A 23,789-nucleotide genomic window follows, 5' to 3' on the forward strand; every position below is an offset into this window, starting at 1 on the left:
TTTACAAATAATTTACCATCATTTTTTTCCATTTTAATGCATATTTTTTTAAATAAAGGGAAGTAACTCTCAAACTTCACACCAATATGCGTGCTCATATGTGACGTAATATCACATCAGCAGCATTTCCTCACACCCTCCTTGCACTTGGCGAAGGCAAAATACCAGGGGATGAAAATGGTAATATTGCCATCGATTCCATTTGTACCATTCTGATCTCAGAGATGCAGTGTTCCCAGATCTACAAGCTAATTATCAGAATATGGATTGGATTGGCAAAAAGGCTATACTGGCCCCGAGGAATAAAACTGTTCACCATATTAATGATGAAATGCTAAAACTCATTCCTGGGGAAGTCTATGTATATCAGTCTATCGATACAGCTCCTGACCCAGAGGACGTCATCAACTATCCAATAGAGGTACTCAATTCCTTTGAGCACCCCGGACTACCACCGCACTTTCTCAAACTTAAAGTTGGTGCCCCTATAATGCTCATCAGAAATTTGGTTCCCCCAAAACAATGCAATGGCACACGTTTGATCGTTAAGTCCTTATCTCCCACCGTAAGCTTATATCAATATTTGCCTGAATAATCATCATAATTCAGTGCAATCATTAACAGTACTTTCAAGCAATTCAGCCCCAAGCAGCGCCGGGCAATTCTGCTAGTTTGAAATAAAATGGAAATCTTTTGGTATCATTTATTCTCCATTGCACATTTCATTTGCTAATAGGAATCAAAGATTTACATCTTAAATAGATATGTAAAGAATGGATACATATTGATTGTACTATTGGAATAAACAGATATTCTTCAAGAGGAAGCAGCTAGGATTTACCCTAACTAATTTTTATATATATATATATATATATATATATATATATATATATATATATATATATATATATATAAACTTAGATATGTTTTGACCAAAGATTGGTCCAGGCTATGTCTAACTTAATAGCACCACCTGATAGGATTATCTAAATCCTGTTTAAGTCAAGTTTTGTTTATGGTCCATTCAAGTAGTGAGTTCTTGTTGAGTGAGTTGTATCCAGGTATGGGTGGCTTATCCGGTATTCCTTGAAGAAATCTGTCCAGACTCTGTTTAAAGTTGATGGGATCCTTTTCCATATATTTTCCCAAATATTTTAAAATCGATATACTCTCTATGCTCTGTGTATTTTCCAGTGACTCCGGTGGCATAGCAGAGTATATAACTCTCATGTTGCCGGTGATAAAACACCTTAGAGTTATGGACAGGTGAGATAACTCACCCACTGTCTTATTTATGAGTGATGGACAATGGATGTTTCACTATTTTTGTGGCTTGTCAACATAAATGTACATATGCACTCTCTTTAGATTCCTGTGTATTGACACAAACCTCTATTCATATAAACACAAACATATCTCTTACTTTATCTCTGTCTCTCATTGTAGCTACTTACAGATTCTCGAATCACATCAGATGAAGGTGTCTTGATGATTAACTATGTGACTCTGGAAGATGCAGGAGAATATGTCTGTACAGTTGCAAGTTTAGAAGGTGTTGCAACAAAAGTAGCTGAATTGATTGTCCAGCCAGGTGAGATATTTTCATTTTTGTTCGTAACTATTGTTATCCTGCTACAAGAAGCTACAACTTATAATTTTCAGAAAGTAGTTCTTTTGGTACCTATCAACATACTACTTTGATTATTATTCTCACATATGGAAAAGAAATAATTATGCTTGCATAAGTATGGCAACACATTTATGGAATTGCTTAAAAAAGATGTATATATATGTATATATATATAGATGTATATATATATATATGTATATATATATAGATGTATATATATATAGATGTATCATCATCATCATCATCATCATCATTTAACGTCCGCTTTCCATGCTATCATGGGTTGGACGGTTCAACTGGGGTCTGGGGAGCCCGAAGGCTGCACCAGGCCAGTCAGATCTGGCAGTGTTTCTACAGCTGGATGCCCTTCCTAATGCCAACCACTCCGAGAGTGTAGTGGGTGATTTTATGTGCCACCGACACAGGTGCCAGACGAGGCTGGCGAACGGCCACGCTCGGATGGTGTTTTTATGTGCCACCGACACAGGTGCCAGACGTGCCACCGACACAGGTGCCAGACAAGGCTAGCAGACGGCCACGCTCGGATGGTGTTTTTATGTGCCACCGACACAGGTGCCAGACAAGGCTAGCAGACGACCACGCTCGGATGGTGTTTTTTTTTATGTGCCACCGACACAGGTGCCAGACGAGGCTGGCGAACGGCCACGCTCGGATGGTGTTTTTATGTGCCACCGACACAAGTGCCAGACAAGGCTAGCAGACGACCACGCTCGGATGGTGTTTTTTTATGTGCCACCGACACAGGAGCCATAGGCTGGCGATCGGCCACGATTGGATGGTGATTGTTACGTGCCCACCGCATGGAGGCCAGTCGGTGCGGTACTGGCTACGGCCACATTCGGATGGCTTTCTTGTGTGCCACCGGCACTGGTACCACAAAGATACAAATTCCATTGATGTTCATCTATTTTGATTTTGTTTGATTTTCACTTGCCTCAACAGGTCTTCACAAGTGTCACAAGAAGGAAGGTATGCACAGGTGGACTGACTACGTCCCAGGTAGGGGCCACGGGTTATGGCCTGACTAGTCTTGCCGGGTCTTCTCACACACAGCATACTTCCATAGGTCTCGGTCTCTAGTCATTTCCTTGGTGAGACCTAAAGTTCGTAGGTCGTGCTTCACCACTTCGTCCCAGGTTTTCCTCTTCCACAGGTTCCCTCAACTGCTAGGGTGTAGCACTTTTGCACACAACTATCTTCAGCCATTCTCGTCATATGACCATACCAGCGCAGCCGTCTCTCTTGCACACCACAACTGACGCTTCTTAGGTTCAACTTTTCTCTCAAGGTACTTACACTCTGACGATTATGAACACTGACATTACACATCCATCGGAGCATACTGGCTTCATTTCTTGCGAGCTTACGCATATCCTCAGCAGTCACGGCCCATGTTTCACTACCATGTAGCATGGCTGTACGTACACATGCATCATAAAGTCTGCCTTTTACTCTGAGCGAGAGGCCTTTTGTCACCAGCAGGGGTAAGAGCTCTCTAAACTTTGCCCAGGCTATTCTTACTCTAGCAGTTACACTTTCAGCACACCCACTCCCGCTACTAACTTGGTCTCCTAGGTAGCGGAAGCTATCAACTACTTCTAGTTTGTCTCCCTGGAACGTGGTAGAAGTTGGTCTCTGCACATTTCCAGTGTTTATTTCTCCTGAGCATCTGCCACATACGAAAACTATCTTCCCAGTTAGCCTACCTTTAACATTGCTGCATCTCTTATGTGTCCATAGCTTACACTTGGTGCACCTTATAGAGTTTCTACCTACACCTTTTTTTACAGATCGAGCAGGGCCATCTACCTGAAGTCGTTTGTGGTTGGTCCACCTTCCTACTTATTAGGACTTTGGTTTTGGCTAGGTTCATTCTAAGGCCCTTCGATTCTAATCCTTGTTTCCACACCTGAAACTTCTCCTCCAGTTCTGATAGTGACTCAGCAATTAGAGCAAGGTCATCAGCATAGAGGAGCTCCCAGGGGCATCCTGTCTTAAATTCTTCCGTTATTGCCTGGAGGACTATGATAAATAGGAGGGGGCTGAGGACTGAACCTTGGTGGACCCCAACCTCTACCCGGAATTCTTCACTGTACTCGTTGCCAACCCTCACCTTACTAGCTGCGTCTCTGTACATGGCTCGCACAGCTCTCACTAACCATTCATCTATCCCTAGTTTCCTCATTGACCACCAGATAAGGGATCGGGGGACCCTGTCAAAGGCTTTCTCCAAGTCAACAAAAGCCAGGTACAAGGGCTTACCTTTGGCTAGGTATTTCTCCTGCAGCTGTCTTACCAGGAATATAGCATCAGTAGTACTTTTCCCTGGCACGAACCCAAACTGCATATCATCTAAGCTAACTCTCTCTCTAATTAACTGGGCTATAACCCTCTCCGTAACCTTCATTACCTGATCCAACAGCTTGATGCCCCTGTAGTTGTTTGTATCTAGGGCATCGCCTTTACCTTTGTAGCAGTTGACTATTATGCTGCTACACCAGTCATTGGGTATGACTCCTTCGTGTATCACCTGGTTAACTATACAGGTGACTATGCTATAGCCGACACTACCAGATATTTTGAGCATCTCTGCAGTAATTCCTGTTGGGCCTGGGGCTTTCCCTGTCTTCATGCTTCTAATTGCCTTAGCTACCACGGAACTATCAACTCGGATAGCTGGTCCCTTTGTTGGGTCAACATTCGGCAGACTCTCTTTATCCCATTCATTTTCCTCATTCAGCAACCTTTCATAGTGGCGTCTCCAAGCTTCTCTCTTTGCATCCTCATTTAGCGCAAGTGAACCATCTTCCATGCGAACACATTTCTCTCCTACCACATCACGATTCTCTCTCACACACTGTCTTGCAACACGAAATACCTCAAGTCTTTCATCCTCACGGCACAGGACATTGGCAAATTTTCTCTTATCTGCTTCCCCTCTGGCTAGATAGACCTGTCTCCTAGCTTCCCTTCTGGCAGTCTGATACACTTCCCTGCTACCACCGTTCTTCCAGGCCTTCCAAGCCTGTTTCTTTTGTCTAATAGCCCTGTCAACAATATTGTTCCACCACCATGTTATTTTGGGTCTTAAGGGGACTTTGCACCCGCCACAGATCTGGTCAGCGGCTTTCAGCAGGTTGTCCCTCAGAAACGTCCAGTTGTCTTCTACCCCATGTGTAGCTATACCCCCTTCCACTTCGTCAAAGGCTTCAAGTAACATATCTCTAAATCTCTGTCCATTCGCAGGGTCTTTAAGCTTCCAGACCCTTCTTCTCCATGTTGGTCGTCTTCTAGTCGCCCTCTTAGTCCTGATCCTAAAGTCACTAACTACCAGTCTATGTTGTGGGGTGCATTCTTCGCCTGGGAAGGTTTTGGCATTTATAAGCAGCCATCTTTCCCTTTTTCTGGCAAGGATGTAGTCGATTTGGCTAGTATGCCGGCCCGATCGGTAGGTGACCAGGTGGCTTGTTGGTTTCCTGAAGTTAGTGTTGCAGACCATAAGACTATTCGCATCGCAGAACTCCAGCAGCCTGGTTCCCTCCTCGTTGCGGGAACCATAACCGTAGCCTCCATGTACACCATGGAAGCCCCCAGCGTGTCGTCCAACATGCCCATTGAAATCACCAGCCACAAAGAGAAGGTCCCTGTCGTTCGTCAATGAGGTGGTCTGCAGTAGGGTGTCATAGAAACTGTCTTTCTGTCTATCGGGTAGCCCTGGCTGAGGGGCATAGGCCGATATAATGGTTGCTAATCTATTATGAAGCACTATTCTAATCTTAAGTATTCTGTCACTTACTCTGATTACCTCAATTACTCTATCTATCCATTTCTCAGCGATAAGTATACCCACGCCACCAACCCCGTCAGTGTTCCCTGCCCAGAAAATCTTGTACCTGTGTTCCTTGCCTGTGAGGAACCTAGCAGATCCTCCTCTCCACCTTATTTCTTGCATACAACATACATCAACACGTCTCCATTCAAGCATCTCGACTATCTCGCCAGACCTACCTTTCAGTGTGCCAACGTTGAGGGTGTGGAAGGTATTGACCCGAGAGGCCCAGGGACGGGGAGCAGTGGCGTCATGTACCTGAAAAGAAGAAGAAAACTCGCATTTGGCAGAATTCATAAGCAAAGCAATGAACTTAAGTTCAACCTGTTACACTACACTATCATGTTTTTGCGCCGTATGGTCACCACCATATATAGAAGGGGTGGTATTGGTTTAAGGCCTTTAGGTGTTCATGGAAGAAAAGCAAAGGAAGGCAAGGTGAGATAAGGACTTCCGGTACTGGTGGTGGGGGCGGGAGGGCAGTCGCACCGCGCACTGGGAGAAGACGAGATTTAGGCGGCAGTAAGAAAGACAAGATTTGAGATGGAAAGGTTTGCGGTCGTGTGCATAAGTTTCTATGAGTGGAAGTTGGGAAAGATGGGTTAGAGAATTAAGCGACAGAAAGACCAGATTTGAGACGAGATATTTTTGCGGTCGTGTGAATAAGTTTTTGTGAGCGAAAGTTTATATGCTTCAGCTAGCATTTGAGACAAAGGACAACGATAACGATAATATATGGGGACACAATAATAAGGCTTGATGGTGATAATAATACTTGCAAAAACAATGAAAGAGGGACAGGTCGTGAACTTAAATATGACTTAGCTGATATTTCTCATCATCCTGCGGTTCGTATTTCGTGTGTTATAGCCAGGAGAAAAGTAATAATAAGGGGCGGTCAAGCCTCGTGCGTAGGGTTTTATAGGGGAGGGGGTGCGGAGGTGTGAGTAGAAGGCAGAGCGTATTGGCTAAATATATGTATATATATATATATATATAATTGCATTGCTTTGTGGTTAAGAATGTTCCTTCACAACTTTGTGGCTCCAGATTTGATCCCTATATATATATATATATATATATATATATACATATATATATGTGTGTGTATGTTTGTATGTATTTAGGATAAATGTTTGAAAAAAAATCCTGAAATCCTTTGAGCAATGCAGATGAGGAGTTAAGCAAATATGTGAGGTGATGTCAGTAGATGAAAACAAAGATAAGAGATATTGTGTTACCTTACATGGGGTGTTTGACCCTACAATATTTGGTGAAAAATTCTTCTTAAATAGGAGAAAAATATTATCAAAGATTATTGGCCATTCTAGTGTGTTTTGAGAATTGGCTGAGCTGACTTCCACCTTTCTTTCCATCGAATGAGGTGTCAGCTGCCAAATTACTCACTTTGCATACACTTTCCAATACCCAAAGTCTTCCACTATCTTCTACACTGCATTGTGTCAATAGTTTAATAGTTTAATTGCACTGGAAGCTCGTGGATTGTATTTATTTGCTAAGTGAATCAGTTTATCCACTCACTAGCATTTCATGTCAGTGGTCACAGTTGATGACATCCTACTGCATGGCTTGTCTTCCGTGCTGGTTTCTTTATTTTTAGATCTCTTTATATACCTATGCATGTTGTGCTTGTCGTTTCTGTCTGTAAACAACCTATAGCCTTCTGTGGATGTCAGACAGCCTACACCTTTCTTTGTCAAGAACTCACTGATGATACATTACTTCTGCTTGGAACACTTTATTTGTTCTTTGCAACGAAGAACAAGCTGAGTTATTTTTGTGTGTATGTGTGTGTGTGTGTGTGACAGAAAGAGAGAGAGAGGGAGAGAGAGAAAATGAATACATGTAAATGAAGACAAATGTATCAACCCCACCATATGTAATTGTGGAGCTGCCACCTGGGTAAATCAGTCCTTACTTTCTCCACCTTGGTTTAGACTACCTTCCACTTGTACTCAAAACTCATCCTGTAATACTAATAATAATATTTCTTTTATTTGCCACACATGGGTATTGGATGAATGGGACATTACAAAGGCAGGTGGCATGTAGTGTGGGAATTTACATAAAATTGGGTGAGAAAGAAGGAAAACAAAAAAACAGAAATGAGATAAAAAGTTAACATGGTACATGAATATATGGATGATACTATTCTCCTGATACAGGACTGCCAACTTGGGCCAATCAGAGAACCCTGCAGATCCAAGATCACTGCAATTACCATGAATAAATGCTTTATTGCACATGTTGTTCTCTGACTTACAGATGCATGTTTCATGTTGTTGCATCAACTCATTTTGGCTGAATCAGTTGAATACCAAGCAGAAATACTTTATAGCTTTTAATTATATCCCTTTGCATTCTGAGTTCAAATTCTGTTGCAGTCAACAATGCCTTTCATTCTTGTGATGATATAAAAATAAGTATTAATAACATTGACTAAATCAAAATTAGAATAAAATCCACTAGCTTTGGACTAATAGCATTGGTGATCAAGTGTTGGACAAAATGTATTGTGATATTTAGTTATAACCCTTTACATATGAGTTCTGATCCTACTAAGATATATTTTTCCTTTCATACTTACTGAATGAATAATTTAGAGTCATAATACTGTGCCAGTATTTGATTTAATTGGTTATACCCTCCCCTGAAGTTGTTGAATTAAAACAGTTAGGACATTTCACTTAAACTGTTTTCATATTTCTGCCTAAGATACTCAAATTTTGTTTCCTACATGGCTTAACTGCAATAAGAAGAAGGCCTCGAGGAATTAACTGATTCTTATTGCAATGACTGAAACATATGGACAATGAAAAATAGTTTTGATTGTAAATGACACTAATAATAAAATGTCAGTAATAGTAGTAGTAGTAGCAACAGCAGCAGCAATAATAAATTGAAACCTTATGTGAATAATCTCCTATTATGTTTCAGATTCACGGTATATAGTTGAGATCAATCCATCCAATCTCAGAGTGCGTACAGGTTCACGTGCTGTGTTTACATGTGATGTCATTGGTGTTCGTGTAGCACAAGTCAAGTGGTCCAGACGATCAGGGGTGAGTTCGCTTGATTTATTAATAACATCAGGAAAAAAAAATGAGTGATTTTATGTAAAAATATATTTTGAGTTTTATATTTTGACTTAATCAATAGAGGAAAAGCAGCACACATGTCTATTTTTCAGGACATTTTAAACTGGTGGGAGGCAAGCAGGGGTTACCTTCAAACTGAAATCTTTGCAATAGAGTGGAAACAACTGCAGTCACTAAAGGGCCAGGTGGTGATGTTGAAGTTAGTGAAAAATTAAGTCTACCATCCAAGAACAGAAACTGTTGTCTTTTTGACAGGTTTCCACAGAATTTCACTTCTTCAAATTCCACTCAAAAGGCTTTTCTGGTTAATTCAAGGCCATGATATAAGATGGTTTCTCTCCAAAGTGTTACATAGAGTGATCGATCTGAAAGCGATGTAGCCTGGGACTAAATAACATGAACAACAACCACTCATGTATATGAACTCCCTTGGTCACTCGATAATAAAAATTGGTTTATTAATGAGTTGGTGGTTCATAATTATTAGATAAAGGATTGTAAGAAGTGATTTTGTTCCTTCTGAAGCCATGCCTGGCTCATAAGAGCCAGTTTCCTTGGCATATAGGTTCCCCACCTGGACAGGACGCCGGTCCATCACAGGTGAACTGCAAGATGCAGGAGGAAAGAGTGAGAGAAAGTTATGGCGAAAGAGTCAGCAGAAGTTCGCCATTACCTTCTGCCAGAGCTGTGTGGAGCTTAGGTATTTTTGCTCATAAACACACACATCACCCGGTCTGAGATTCGAACCCGCAATCCCTCAACCACGAGTCTGCTGCTCTAACCACTAGGCCATGTGCCTCCACACTAAGAAGTGATTGAGATCAAGGAGGGAAGAACTAGTTAAGAGAACTAGCCATGATGAAGAAAGATTAAGAATAATCACTGACAGTTGAAGGATTAGCTGATGGGCAGTGAGCATTAGATAATAAGTGGCTAGCAGTGAGAATTTAATTATAGTGGAGAAACAGAGAAATGAGAATTGGGCCGAAGTGGATGGGAGCAGCAAGAATTGCAGTAATGGTGACACTGGATGGACAAAAGGAGGTTGGGGGAATGAAAAGTGGATGATAATGTGAATTGTTTATAGGAAGCAATAATGGAGAGGCAATGAAAATTAACACAGGGTGCTAATGAAAAAACCAGGACATACCACTGGGAGGAAATTTGTAGAATAATGACTAGTCTGTGAAAATTTGACTCGTCATTATTTCACAAAAAGCTTAATTAGGTGACTGACTTAGCTATTCTAAAATGTTTCCCAATTCTTTATGTCTGATCATTATTTTTATTTATCCTTCTTCTTCTAGAAACCAATATCTCGTAAAGCTTCCATCAGTGGCAACCGTTTAGATATTTATGATATTGAACCTGCAGATGCTGATGACTATATTTGTGAAGTGAACATTGGAGGAGAAAAATTGATCAAGGTAGCAAACCTTGGTGTAGATCTGCGTAAGTACAGGAGATATTTATTATATTGTGTCCTCTTATTTGCCTCCATGTTGCCTTTCTGGTTCTTCTGTTCATCTTATCCATATAGCTGCTGTATTCTGTTACGTTGTTCAGTAACTAGACACACCACCAACTCAACCATCTTCGCTCTACATCCACTGTATGCTGTATTACCAGACTCGACCATTATGACACTCCCCCTCTCTAAATGTGTACTCTGTTACAATGCTTCCTTATATCTATGTTTGACACTATTACTGTACATTGGCACTGTAGTATATTTCTGTGGCCTACACTTAATTATAGCATACCCGTATTGTATTATATTGCAGATCTATACATAAGTATCATATAGCTCACAACCATTCCCAAAGCAGCTCTGCACACTATTAACTCTACTACTACTACTCACTCTTCAGTTCTTATTGGGTAATGGTATTGTCCTTCTCTTCCTCTTTATATTCTTTAGTTATCCCATTTGTTGTCACTGTCAACCCACGAACTTTGACTGTCCGAGAAGGTGACCCAGCTAAATTCATGTGCCAGATTAGTGCTGGACACTCAGGAACCATACAATGGACCAGAAGTGAAAGGGTGAGCATAACTTTGTCATTCACCAATAATGTGTGAACAAAATATTCATCTTCAATATTTATATTTACCTCTATGTTTCTGTTGGTCTTCTTTCCTGTTGTCAATTACGGTGTCTTGTTCCTGAATATACACATGCTAGGAGTTGGATTAGGAAACCATTTTTAAAGTAATAGCAAATGTTCTTATCCCCTCTGCCATTGATGCAGTATAGTTACATTGTTCAAATCCAGTCAAGACTATGTACCTATCCAGGAATGAAACACCTGGTTTTGATTGTTGGTAAATCTATCAAAAAGGAGCAGAGACAAAAGTAGTGAAAAAATGTTTCATCTTTGAACATGTGGCAAATAGTTTAAAAAATTCAAAATTTATATTGTACATTTAAGTGTAGAAAGATAATATGGCTGTGTGACTGAGGATTCCATTTCCCAACCATGAGGATGGGGTTCAGTCCCTCTGTATGGCACCTCGAGTAAGTGTTTTCTGCTATTGCCCAAAGTCATGTGGGTGGATTTGGCAGATGGAAACTGAAAGAGGATTGTCATGTGTGTGTGTGTGTGTGTATTAAAACAAAAATTCTGGTCATAAAGTTACCAAAGGTTTCATACCCATGAAAGCAAAAATTTATATTTTTGTTTTAATAATTACTACTCTGTTCTTTAGAGTGTGCTTCTTTTCTGATATATGTTTTATTGACTATATATATATATATATATATATATTTATATAAGGCAAGCTGGCAGAAACGTTAGCACGCCGGGCGAAATGTGTAGCCATATTTCATCTGCCGTTACATTCTGAGTTCAAATTCTGCCATGGTCGACTTTGCCTTTCATCCTTTCGGGGTCGATAAATTAAGTACCATTTACGCACTGGGGTCGATGTAATCGACTTAATTCGTTTGTCTGTCCTTGTTTGTCCCCTCTGTGTTTAGCCTCTTGTGGGTAGTAAAGAAATATATATATATATATATTTATATACACATGCACTTACATATATAGTTTGTTTGGATAAATGTTTAAAGATATAAGAATGATTGTTTGTATCTTGTATGTATGAGTTTGTATGTGAAAGTAGATTTACATGGGAGTCTATTGTATGTATGAGTGAGTGCATAAAAGCAGGTACATATGAGAATGTGTATTTTGCCTCTCCCATTCCTTAAAAACAGGATGTTATGCTTAGGTAGGGTTGTCATTTTTGTTGTTAAGAATCAACAGCATGCCAGGAAAAATTTCCTACGATATTTAGTTACATTCATTTTTGCTCTGAGATTGGGTCAAATAATGCAAAGCATGTAGTTTGTTATAATGTAATTTTTTAATGCTATTACTTGCAGCGAGCTCTGGGACCAAGGACTTCATCTATTGATGGTATTCTCATGATCAATGCAGTAACTGAGAATGATGCCGGCGAATATGTATGCACTGCTTTTGGTGACAGTGGAAGGGCATCCGAGACCGTCCGATTGATCATAGACACCCGTAAGTCTCTCTTTAAATATTAACTATTACGTCATGCTGCTACCATTGTTGTAAAATGTATACAATTGTTGTTTAGCCCCAAGTATGCATTGACCAGGCAAATTTAATGCTACTACAGCCTGGATCATCTCAACATGTGTCCTTCGTGTTTTAAAGACAGTAGCATGGTGTGATTACAGGCAAAGTTAGTTGCTACTTCAAGATGTTGGAGACATCACATGTAAGCAAATTTGGCACAGAAGATAACTAGTTTCTATTTGTCCAAAATAACATGTGACTGCAGTGAATCTAAAGTAAACATGGTTTCTGTCTGTGCCATGTAAAATGGATCACAGACTACCAGTTTCCGATTGACTAAAATAATACACATTGTAAAATGTTGAAATCAGTATAAATTTATGCCATTCACTGTTTCAGAGATTGGACCAGGTACAGGCCCCCCTAAGGGACCTTGTCGTCATACTGAAGCCACATGTAACAATGGTCAGTGTATTCCCAAAGATTTCCGTTGTGATGGTGAAACAGACTGTGCAGATGGTTCTGATGAATTTAGCTGCAGTAAGTTATTTTTTTTATTCATATTTGTCTTAGTTTTGTTAGCTTGATGTATTAACAGAGAGCTTATAAAAAATTTTGCCGAAATTGATAATCCCTCTCTAATAACTCTCTCTCTCTCTCTCCTACATACACACACATACACACACACACACATATCATCATCATCATCATCATCGTTTAACGTCCGCTTTCCATGCTAGCATGGGTTGGACGATTTTGATTGAAGGCTGATGAACCAGATGGCTGCACCAGGCTTCAATCTTGATCTGGCAGACTTTCTACAGCTGGATACCCTTCCTAACGCCAACCACTCTGAGAGTGTAGTGGGTGCTTTTTACGTGCCACCGGCACGGGGGCCAGTCAGGCAGTACTGGCAATGACCTCGCTCGAATCTTTTACACATGCCACTGGCACAGGTTCCAGTAAGGCGACATTGGTAACGATCACACTCGATGAAATGTAAAAAGAAATATAACTAACACCACAAGGCATTAATAAAGAAAAACAAAAACTAGTATATAAGAATAATATATTGAAAGAAAAAAAATGTACATCTTCAACAGTTGCCTAAAACAACTGTGTTTGCCATGGTTCAATATACAAACTTTGATGGAAGGAAAACAAATTTGATGTCAGTTGGATTTTGTTTTTATATATATATATATATCATCATCATCATCGTCATCATTTAATGTCCATTTTTTATGCTGGCATGGGTTTAACTGGGAACTGGCAAGCCAGAAGGTGGCACTGGCATTGGCCATGTTCAGATGGTGCTTTTTACGTGCCACCGGCACTGGAGCCAGTCGAGGCAGCGGAGGGAGGACTAGCATCGATCCACATGAATGGTGCTTATTGCGTGCCACCAGCACGGGTGCCGGTCAAGCAGCACTGGCATCAGCCACAATTACAATTTCCATTTTGATTGAGATTCTGATTGTGATGTTTGAAGGCCGTGCTTCACCACCTCATCTCATGTCTTCCAGGGTCTCCCTCTTCCATGGGTTCCTTCCACTGTTAGGGTGTGACACTTCTTCACACAGCTCTCCTCATCCATATGCAGCACATGACCATACCAGCGCAGCCATCTCTCTTGCACACCACATCTGATGCTGCTTATGTCCAACATTTCTCTTAGGACGCTTACACTTTGTTGTGTGTGCACACTGACATTACACATCCAGCGGATCTGCCTATACTTCTCTCTCTCTCTCTCTCTCTCCCTCTGTACTTTAGTACAAGCATGGATATGTGCTTAAGATGCACACTGCACAGACATATGGTTTGAGGTCTGTTCGCGTTGTATGGCTGTGTGAGCAAGTGTCTTCTACTATTATCATGAGCTAACCAGTGTCATTTGAGTGAAATATTTGGAACAATCTGATGTAACAAAATATTCTCTGTATATTATCCAGGTCAGCCACTTCCATGTGAACCCAATGAATTTAAATGTCGAAATGGTCATTGTGCTATGAAAATCTGGCGTTGTGATGGAGACAATGATTGTGGAGATGGTTCTGATGAAGAAAATTGCCGTAAGTTTAACTTTTACTCTTATTCTATGTATTTTGTAAATGAAATTACTCTGATTCTTTGATTTTAATTAATTTCAATCTTTAGATTTATGTTTTCTCAACAATTCATTCAAAATGAGTTAAAAGTTATTTTTCTTTTCATAAATTTAGCCATTTATTTATGTAATAGCAACATTATAGTATAGTATAGAATAATATTTGTTCACCGTTTTGTTCAAATTTCATTCTCTTTATACACACGCAACCAGTTAGACCTCCCTCTGTCTCTCTCTCTCTCTCACACACACACACACACACACACACACACACACACACACACAGATAATGTCTTTTCGTTTTCTATCCTTCTTTATTTCCAATCTGTTTATTCAGCATATCTAGTAAACGGCTCATCTCACTTCCTTTGTAAAACATTAGCTTTTACTCTTGTTAAGAGCAAAACAATTCATTCTGTTTTGCAAACTTTTTGTAGGCTTTATTTCCAGTCACTTTATCAGGTCAATTGCATTCAGTTTCTCATAATTATAGAGTGTAGTAATTAATATGAATTCTTAAATGTGATCAATTACAGCAACTGGTCCTCCAGGATCTACCTGCGATATGGATGAATTCAAATGTATTGCCAGAAACCAGTGTATTCCATCCAGCTACCAATGTGATGGTGAAAACGACTGCTTGGATCGTTCTGATGAAATTGGCTGCAGTAAGTAGATTTCTTTCAAATAGGAACAAATGAAATTAAGTCAATTTCAATATACTACCAGATTATCTGTATTTTATGAAATGAAACGATAACTTTAAATGGATTTGAACATAGAAGTGTGTGGAGTGGCAGTAGGCTGTTGGGTCTTGTATTATTGTTTAACCCTTTAGCATTCAAATTACTCTCTCAAAATTTAGTACTTATTTATTCACATTGTTTTGAATTAATCATGCATTATCTCATAGTTTGAAGATTTTGATAAGGTAGCCATTAATTTTTAGAATGATATTATAGGGTTGCTGTGAGAGGCCAGATCCAGTTAATCTCTATATATATAAATGGCAAAATGTTTGCATGTGTGTCCTTTATACAAATCCACAATTTTTCAGTTAGAGGGCTCGCACTTTCTATGGTCATTCAAAACCATCCAAAGATGGTCGTGCACATATTTACATTTCCCCAGTCACCCTGCAAAGCCATTAAAAAGTCAATAGAAGTGACTTTTTTGTGAATTTTCTATCCAAAACCCAATCAAAATGCCTGAAACTTGATATCTCTTATTATAAAAGGCAGATTTTATCTGCCTCCCTTTGTATCTTATAGAAATCTACAATATAGGATTTCTTCAATTACAATTTACCTAGCATTTTTAAGAGTAGAATGCATCGGGTCGTGCCAGGTCCACTTTTTAAAATTTCAACCCCAATTAAGCAAAATTTAGAGAAAACTCACATTGTGGTGTATGAGTCAAATGTTTCTCTTAGTGTGGGATACAGCACACGCAAACGCACACACACAGTGGGCAACGAATAAAGTGAAAGTAATTCACTTTCTGTAGTGAGTGACTCTTTCACTCTACATTGCCACTTCCGCTTTACACACATAGACACGCAAATATATAAATAAAATTGTAAGCTAACGTGTGTGTGTGCGTGTGTGTGTGTGCGTGAGTGTGTGACAGGAAAGTTTTTTACGACGAATATAAGACCTATATCCAAGTAGCAGAAAGATCGCCCAAAAGTGTATATAGATATTTAAATGTATTTATATATTCATCTATACACAGATGTATGTATAATGTGTGTGTATATATTTCCATAGCGGTAACCTTTCACTCCATACAAAGTTCTTTAGGACGAATATAAGATCTAAAGTATATACAAGTAGCAGAAAGATCGCCCAAAAGTGTATATAGATATTTAAATGTATTTATATATTCATCTATGCACACATGTATGTATAACGTGTGTGTATATATTTCCATAGAGGTAACCATTCACTCCATACAAAGTCTTTTAGGACGAAAATAAGATCTAAAGTTATCTCTAAGAAAAAGAAAGATCGCCCAAAAGTGTATATAGATATTTAAATGTATTTATATATTCATCTGTACACAGATGTATGTATAATGTGTGTGTATATATTTCCATAGAGGTAACCTTTCACTCCATACAAAGTTTTTTAGGACGAATATAAGATCTAAAGTTATCTCTAAGAAAAAGAAAGATCGCCCAAAAGTGTATATAGATATTTAAATGTATTTATATATTCATCTATACACACATGTATGTATAATGTGCGTGTATATATTTCCATAGAGGTAACCATTCACTCCATACAAAGTTTTTTAGGACGAAAATAAGATCTAAAGTTATCTCTAAGAAAAAGAAAGATCGCCCAAAAGTGTATATAGATATTTAAATGTATTTATATATTCATCTATACACAGATGTATGTATAATGTGTGTGTATATATTTCCATAGAGGTAACCTTTCACTCCATACGAAGTTTTTTAGGACGAATATAAGATCTAAAGTTATCTCTAAGAAAAAGAAAGATCGCCCAAAAGTGTATATAGATATTTAAATGTATTTATATATTCATCTATACACACATGTATGTATAATGTGTGTGTATATATTTCCATAGAGGTAACCATTCAATCCATACAAAGTTTTTTAGGACGAAAATATTTATATATAAAAGAAAGGTTGTGTGTCTGTCTACTCCGATTTAGATTCCTAACTACTCCCACATTTTGCAATGCAGTTTAACCAAAACCGGGTATCTTATAGTCGTGATTCATATCGAGCCCTTCTGGGTATTAGCGCGCGTCTACGATGAGTCTATGAATTTACAAATAATTTACCATCATTTTTTTCCATTTTAATGCATAATTTTTTAAATAAAGGGAAGTAACTCTCAAACTTCACACCAATATGCGTGCTCATATGCGACGTAATATCATATCAGCAGCATTTCCTCACACCCTCCTTGCACTTGGCGAAGGCAAAATACCAGGGGATGAAAATGGTAATATTGCCATCGATTCCATTTGTACCATTGTTAAGACGCCTTCTGATCTCAGAGATGCAGTGTTCCCAGATCTACAAGCTAATTATCAGAATATGGATTGGATTGGCAAAAAGGCTATACTGGCCCCGAGGAATAAAACTGTTCAACATATTAATGATGAAATGCTAAAACTCATTCCTGGGGAAGTCTATGTATATCAGTCTATCGATACAACTCCTGACCCAGAGGACGTCATCAACTATCCAATAGAGGTACTCAATTCCTTTGAGCACCCCGGACTACCACCACACTTTCTCAAACTTAAAGTTGGTGCCCCTATAATGCTCATCAGAAATTTGGTTCCCCTGTAAGAGTTAGCACTTCCTTCTCTAAGCTTGGATTCAAAATCAAATCCAAGAATCATCGGTCGTCAAGCTTGGATTCAAAATCAAATCCAAGCTTAGAGAAGGAAGTGCTAACTCTTACACCCCCAAAACAATGCAATGGCACACGTTTTATCGTTAAGTCCTTATCTCCCACCGTAAACTTATATCAATATTTGCCTGAATAATCATCATAATTCAGTGCAATCATTAACAGTACTTTCAAGCAATTCAGCCCCGAGCAACGCCGGGCAATTCTGCTAGTGCCAATTAAATGCCAGCAAGCTTTATGTGATTAGTCGGAGATTTGGACAGTACTCGCGTGTATGTGTGCACGCACACAGCTGTATATGCATGCACTAGCACTATGACCCGGTGATGCTGGGTCATAGTGCTAGTTTGAATATAAAACAGGTGGAATATTTTAGCCAGGTTTGGTCAGTTTAAATGCTAAAGGGTTAATTGTTTCAAACATCCCTAACATTCTCGTTATCAATTAATATTGATTTCTAACATTGGTACAAGCCTCAAATTAGTGGTGAAAGTTGGAATCAGTTAGATTTACTTTAATGGTACTTTACTTTTAACTTTCATGAGGCGGATAAATAAAGTTGATCATGGCAAGATTTGAACAACTTCAGAAGCTAGAGAGTTGTAACTAAACACTGCAATAATGCTCGACTGATTAATGATACATGGCACTTGTATATACGATACGTTTATGGTTTCATACTTTCTTATAAACTGTCACAAGATTGTATTTACATGTTCCCCTACAAAATCACTTCAAAATATCTTTCAGTAAGTGTATGATGAAACATGCTAAAAATGGTTTTCCACAAAATATTCTTATAAAATAAGGATGATAAGGTATTCTGTGGGTGGATCTCAAATCTGAAGATGTAATCTTAGCTAGTGTTCCATTATACAGTCTTTATGATTGGAAGGAAGTTTAATAAAAATAGAAACTGAGTTGATTCTATGTCAAAATTTATCTTTTTGAGCCAAAAGATAACAATATTAGATCATAATAAATTCTGGATAGAAACAGTTGTGAGAATGTTTGGTAATATAAGAAACAAAAGTTATACATTTCGTTTTTGGATTTGGTTTGCAAGATTCTTTATATGAGTTCATGTGTTGAAGCATATTCTGTTGTGTCTGGGGAGAGTCATTCTCTTTTAGTGCCTTCTTATTTAACACACTCACCGGTAAAATTTCCACTTATTTTTATTTTCTAAAATTTTCATTGCATGTTGCAACCTTTTCAGTCAAGACTATTGAAAAGGTTGCAACACGCAACGAAAATTTTAGAAATTAAAAATAAGAAATAAGTGGAAATTTTACCGGTGAGTGTGTTAAATAATAAGGCACTAGAAGAGAATGACTCTCCCCACACACAACAAAAGTTATACATTTCACCAGACTTAATCAAGTTCTGAAGCACATCTTTTTTTTGTGTTTTATTCTAACAGGTCCTCCAGTGATTGTTTCTCCTCCAATTAAGGACATTGAAGTTGAAATTGGTGGAACATTCACAATTGTCTGCAAAGCTGTTGGAGTTCCAGTACCTCTCATCATATGGCGTCTAAACTGGGGCAACATTCCCAAAGGAAGTCGAGTGGTCACAACAAGTCATAATGGTCATGGTATTTTAACAATCTCTGATGCAAGGCTTGAAGATGCTGGAGCATACACATGTGAAGCTATGAACAACAGAGGAAGCATTTTTGCCTTACCTGATGCTATTATTGTGGTCAGGAGTAAGTATTTTTGTGTTATCGTTGCTTCAAAAGAGAGTGTATGTAGCATGTGTGTGTGTGTGTATTAACTATATATACATACATACACACACATACACATACACAAAAACACACACACACACGCGCACAATTTATCAACCCTGAAAGGATGAAAGGCAAAGTCGACCTCGGCGGAATTTGAACTCAGGACGTAAAGACAGACAAAATACTACTAAGCATTTTGCCCGGCATGCTAACATTTCTTTTCATGGCAAGACTTGAACAAACTCAGAACTTAAAGAGGCTCTAAATTGCTAGTATTCTGAATTTCATGTTTCTCTCTTTCCAATAATCTATGAAAACATGTCCAATCATGGGAAAATATTACCTTACTTAGAAATAGATGAGGGTTAATGACTGAAGGACATATCATGGTAGAAAATCTGCCTTAGTGAATTTTGTCTGACCCATGTAAGCATGGAAAAATGAATGTTCCAACAATGATGATGAAATATATATAATATACATAATATATGCACATACAGATAGTGGATATAAATATGTATGTATGTGTGTGTGTATGTATACACACACACACACACATATATAAATTAGAAAAAACTACCATTTTTTCTAATTTATATATATTATATTTTGTGAAATTTTATTTAGTATTTCTAAATTGAATTTTCCCTGTAAGTTTGGAATAATATTCCCTCATATTATATATATATATATATACACACACAATGACTAAATTTGTTGCTAAATAAGCATTCTTCAGATGGCTGTGGTTTGTGTGAAGATGTTTCTCTCCAATGGATTTCATATCTAATTATTTTTATTCTTCAGCAGTATATTGTCCATCTCTTTTGGTCATGTGTAAGGTGAACTGACCACTGACAAGGATGTTAGGTAACAGGTGTATATGTACACACACACACACAGATCAACAGTGGACTTTTTTTTTTTTAACTTGTTTCAGTCATTTGACTGCGGCCATGCTGGAGTACCGCCTTTTAGTCGAGCAAATCGACCCCGGGACTTATTCTTTGTAAGCCCAGTACTTATTCTATCGGTCTCTTTTGCCGAACCGCTAAGTGACGGGGACGTAAACACACCAGCATCGGTTGTCAAGCAATGCTAGGGTGACAAACACAGACACACAAACACACACACATACATATATATATATACGACGGGCTTCTTTCAGTTTCCGTCTACCAAATCCACTCACAAGGCTTTGGTCGGCCCGAGGTTATAGTAGAAGACAGTTGCCCAAGGTGCCACGCAGTGGGACTGAACCCAGAACCATGTGGTTGGTTAGCAAGCTACTTACCACACAGCCACTCCTGCGCCTGTTATGTATTTAATCAGGTTTCATTTTACAATTAAGATTAGCAAGATGAAATTTGGTAATATACTCTTTTACAATTTTACTTGTTTCAGTCACTTGACTGTGGTCATGCTGGAGCACCACCTTCAATCGAGCAAATCGACCCCAGGACTTATTCTTTATAAGCCTTGTACTTATTCTGTCGGTCTCTTTTGCCGACCTGCTAAGTTACAGGGATGTAAACACACCAGCATCAGTTGTCAAGCGATGTTGGGGGGACAAACACACACACATATATATACATATACATATATATGACAGGCTTTCAATTTCCATCTACCAAATACACTCACAAGGCTTTGGTCATCCCGAGGCTATAGTTGAAGACACGTGCCCAAGGTGCCATGCAGTGGGACTGGACCCGGAACCATGTGGTTGGTAAGCAAGCTACTTACCCCTCAGCCACTCCTGCATTTTGTGAAAGTATTAAACAAGTGTCATCCACATTCAACATAATCAATTTCCTCTGTCTACTTCGATGTCTCTCAACTGTTACATATCAAATACCATTGGTTAGACGTTCTTTATCACTGTTCTTTTATTCATCTTTTCTAATGTTACTCTATTTTCTCCCCCATTTTCAGGACAGAAAGGCGTTTGTCTTCCACCACTCTTCAATGACATTGCCGTTTCCAGAGAGGAATGTATGAGTTGCTTCTGCTTCAAGCGATCAATTCGTTGCAACAGCAGCAACCTGAAGAAAGTCTGGGTAAGTTTGTGCAACATCAGTATAATCTCCTTCTTTCTTTATGCCTTTAACTCCACCCTCCAATGCGGAGTATAGGCCACTTATAGTTGAATTCCATGTCACATAATTTTTGGCTTCTGTATTTATACTCTGCCATGAATGTCCCCCTTTCTCTAGTTCCTTTTGTGTTGATCTCCACCGCGAGTTCTTAGGCCTACCTCTCCTTCTATATCCATCCAGTTTTCACTGTAAAGCACTTTTCACTACATTTGGTGTGTCTTTTCTAATTGTTCTACCAATCCACTTCCACTTTTTCTTAAATATTTGCTCCCTAATCGAAACTTGATTTGTTCTTTGCCATAGCTCCATATTGCTTATGTGTTCGGGCCATCTAATTTTAAGTATAATCTCCTATTGATCTCCTAATCTCCTAATAGTCAGCTAAGATTAAATGAGTGATTAAGTTAGTGGGTCTTAATTTAACTTTTGAGAATATGAAAAAGCTAAAATGATATGGTATTGAACTATAAATCTTGCAATTTGTGAGTTCAAATCCACTTCATATTTTACATTACTTTGCTGTTAGACTTATGTTAGAAACGTACATCATCATCATCATCTCAAAACTAGGAAACACCATGTTGCTATTGTGAAATCTTTAAAATCATTGATGTAAAATAAAATATTTCTTCTTCCCTAACTTGTTGTATTAGGCATAGAATATATTTATTTATTATTTATCTTAAATCTATATTCAGATCACCATGGGTAGCAATTTGAAGCTTGTGAGGCGTCGTGGAGACACAATCCCAGAAGATGTTAGCGATTCATTGGTTTCTTATGATGTCAGCAAGCGAGAATTTAGCATTCCAGGCAACCGCATTATTCCATCTGGTGTCTACTACTTCAGCCTTCCCCGTCAGTATTTGGGAAATAAGGTAAGCAGTTTTAAGATTTCATTCTTGTGCATCTCTTTGTTCTTTCAGTAAATTAATTCTTTCATTTATAGAAATTTCTTATTGTGATGAAGCTGAACTTTTCTGATTAAAAATAAGAAAGGAGAAAGTAGCATCACTGCATATATATTTAAGTGTATATTTCTGCTTGTAGCGTGGAAGGTGTTTGTAAGCCATTTAAGAAACACACAAAAGCCATTTGATTCACTTCAACATTTAAGTTTAATTTGTCAAAATATTTTCGTCGCTTTAAGACCGCGACCTGTTCATCATCATCATCATTTAGCGTCCGTTTTCCATGCTAGCATGGGTTGGACGGTTCTACTGGGGTCTGTAAAGCCAGAAGGCTTCATCAGGCCCAGTCAAATCTGGCAGTGTTTCTACGGCTGGATGCCCTTCCTAACGCCAACCACTCCGTGAGTGTAGTGGGTGCTTTTTACGTGCCACCCGCACTGGTGCCAGACAGAGCTGGCAAACGGCCACGAACGGATGGTGCTTTTTATGTGCCACCGGCACGAGGGCCAGGCGAGGCTGGCAACGGACACGAAACGGGGCGGTGCTGGCAACGGTCGCGAAACGGAAAGTTCTCTTACATGCCACCGGCACTGGTAACACATCTGCAATTTCCATTGATCGATTTCGATTCTGATCCTCACTTGCCTCAATGGGTCTTCACAAGCAGAGTTTCGACATGCCACCGGCACTGGTAGCACATCCGCAATTTCCATTGATCGATTTCGATTCTGATCCTCACTTGCCTCAACACGTCTTCATAAGTAGAGTTTTGTGTCCCAAGAAGGGAAGGTATGCATACGTAGGCTGGCTCCATCCCATGTAGAAGGCCACGGGTTGTGGACTCACTTGTCCTGCCGGGTCTTCTCGCGCACAGCACACTTCCAGAGGTCTCGGTCTCTAGTCATTTCCTCAGTGAGACCTAAAGTTCGAAGGTCGTGCTTCACCACCTCGTCCCAGGTTTTCCTGGGTCTGCCTCTTCCACAGGTTCCCTCAACCGCTAGGGTGTGGCACTTTTTCACACAACTATCTTCATCCATTCTCGCCACATGACCATACCAGCGCAAACGTCTCTCTTGCACACCACAACTGATGCTTCTTAGGTCCAGCTTTTCTCTCAAGGTACTTACACTCTGCCGAGTGTGAGTACTGGCATTACACATCCATCGGAGCATACTGGCTTCATTTCTAGCGAGCTTACGCATATCCTCAGCAGTCACGGCCCATGTTTCACTGCCATGTAGCATGGCTGTTCGTACACACGCATCATACAGTCTGCCTTTCACTCTGTGCGAGAGGCCTTTTGTCACCAGCAGAGGTAAGAGCTCTCTGAACTTTGCCCAAGCTATTCTTACTCTAGCAGTTACACTTTCAGCACACTCGCCCCCGCT

At 39.2% G+C, this 23,789-nt stretch overlaps 1 protein-coding gene across 3 annotated transcripts in view; it reads left to right on the forward strand.

Moving 5' to 3' along the window:
- Positions 1-23,789, forward strand: part of LOC115224757 (basement membrane-specific heparan sulfate proteoglycan core protein) — a 369,665-nt gene that overhangs the window by 200,249 nt on the left and 145,627 nt on the right. For all 3 annotated transcript variants that reach the window (XM_029795652.2, XM_036513837.1, XM_029795655.2), the window contains 11 exons: positions 1,447-1,591; positions 8,439-8,563; positions 9,907-10,051; positions 10,521-10,645; positions 11,985-12,129; positions 12,547-12,687; positions 14,103-14,222; positions 14,794-14,925; positions 19,080-19,367; positions 21,327-21,451; positions 22,189-22,368. In XM_029795652.2, the coding sequence (XP_029651512.1) occupies positions 1,447-1,591; positions 8,439-8,563; positions 9,907-10,051; positions 10,521-10,645; positions 11,985-12,129; positions 12,547-12,687; positions 14,103-14,222; positions 14,794-14,925; positions 19,080-19,367; positions 21,327-21,451; positions 22,189-22,368 (1,671 nt within the window). The remainder of the gene's footprint in view (positions 1-1,446; positions 1,592-8,438; positions 8,564-9,906; positions 10,052-10,520; positions 10,646-11,984; positions 12,130-12,546; positions 12,688-14,102; positions 14,223-14,793; positions 14,926-19,079; positions 19,368-21,326; positions 21,452-22,188; positions 22,369-23,789) is intronic.

The sequence above is a fragment of the Octopus sinensis genome, linkage group LG26 (assembly GCF_006345805.1).
Source record: "Octopus sinensis linkage group LG26, ASM634580v1, whole genome shotgun sequence".
Taxonomy (NCBI): Eukaryota; Metazoa; Mollusca; class Cephalopoda; order Octopoda; family Octopodidae; genus Octopus; species Octopus sinensis.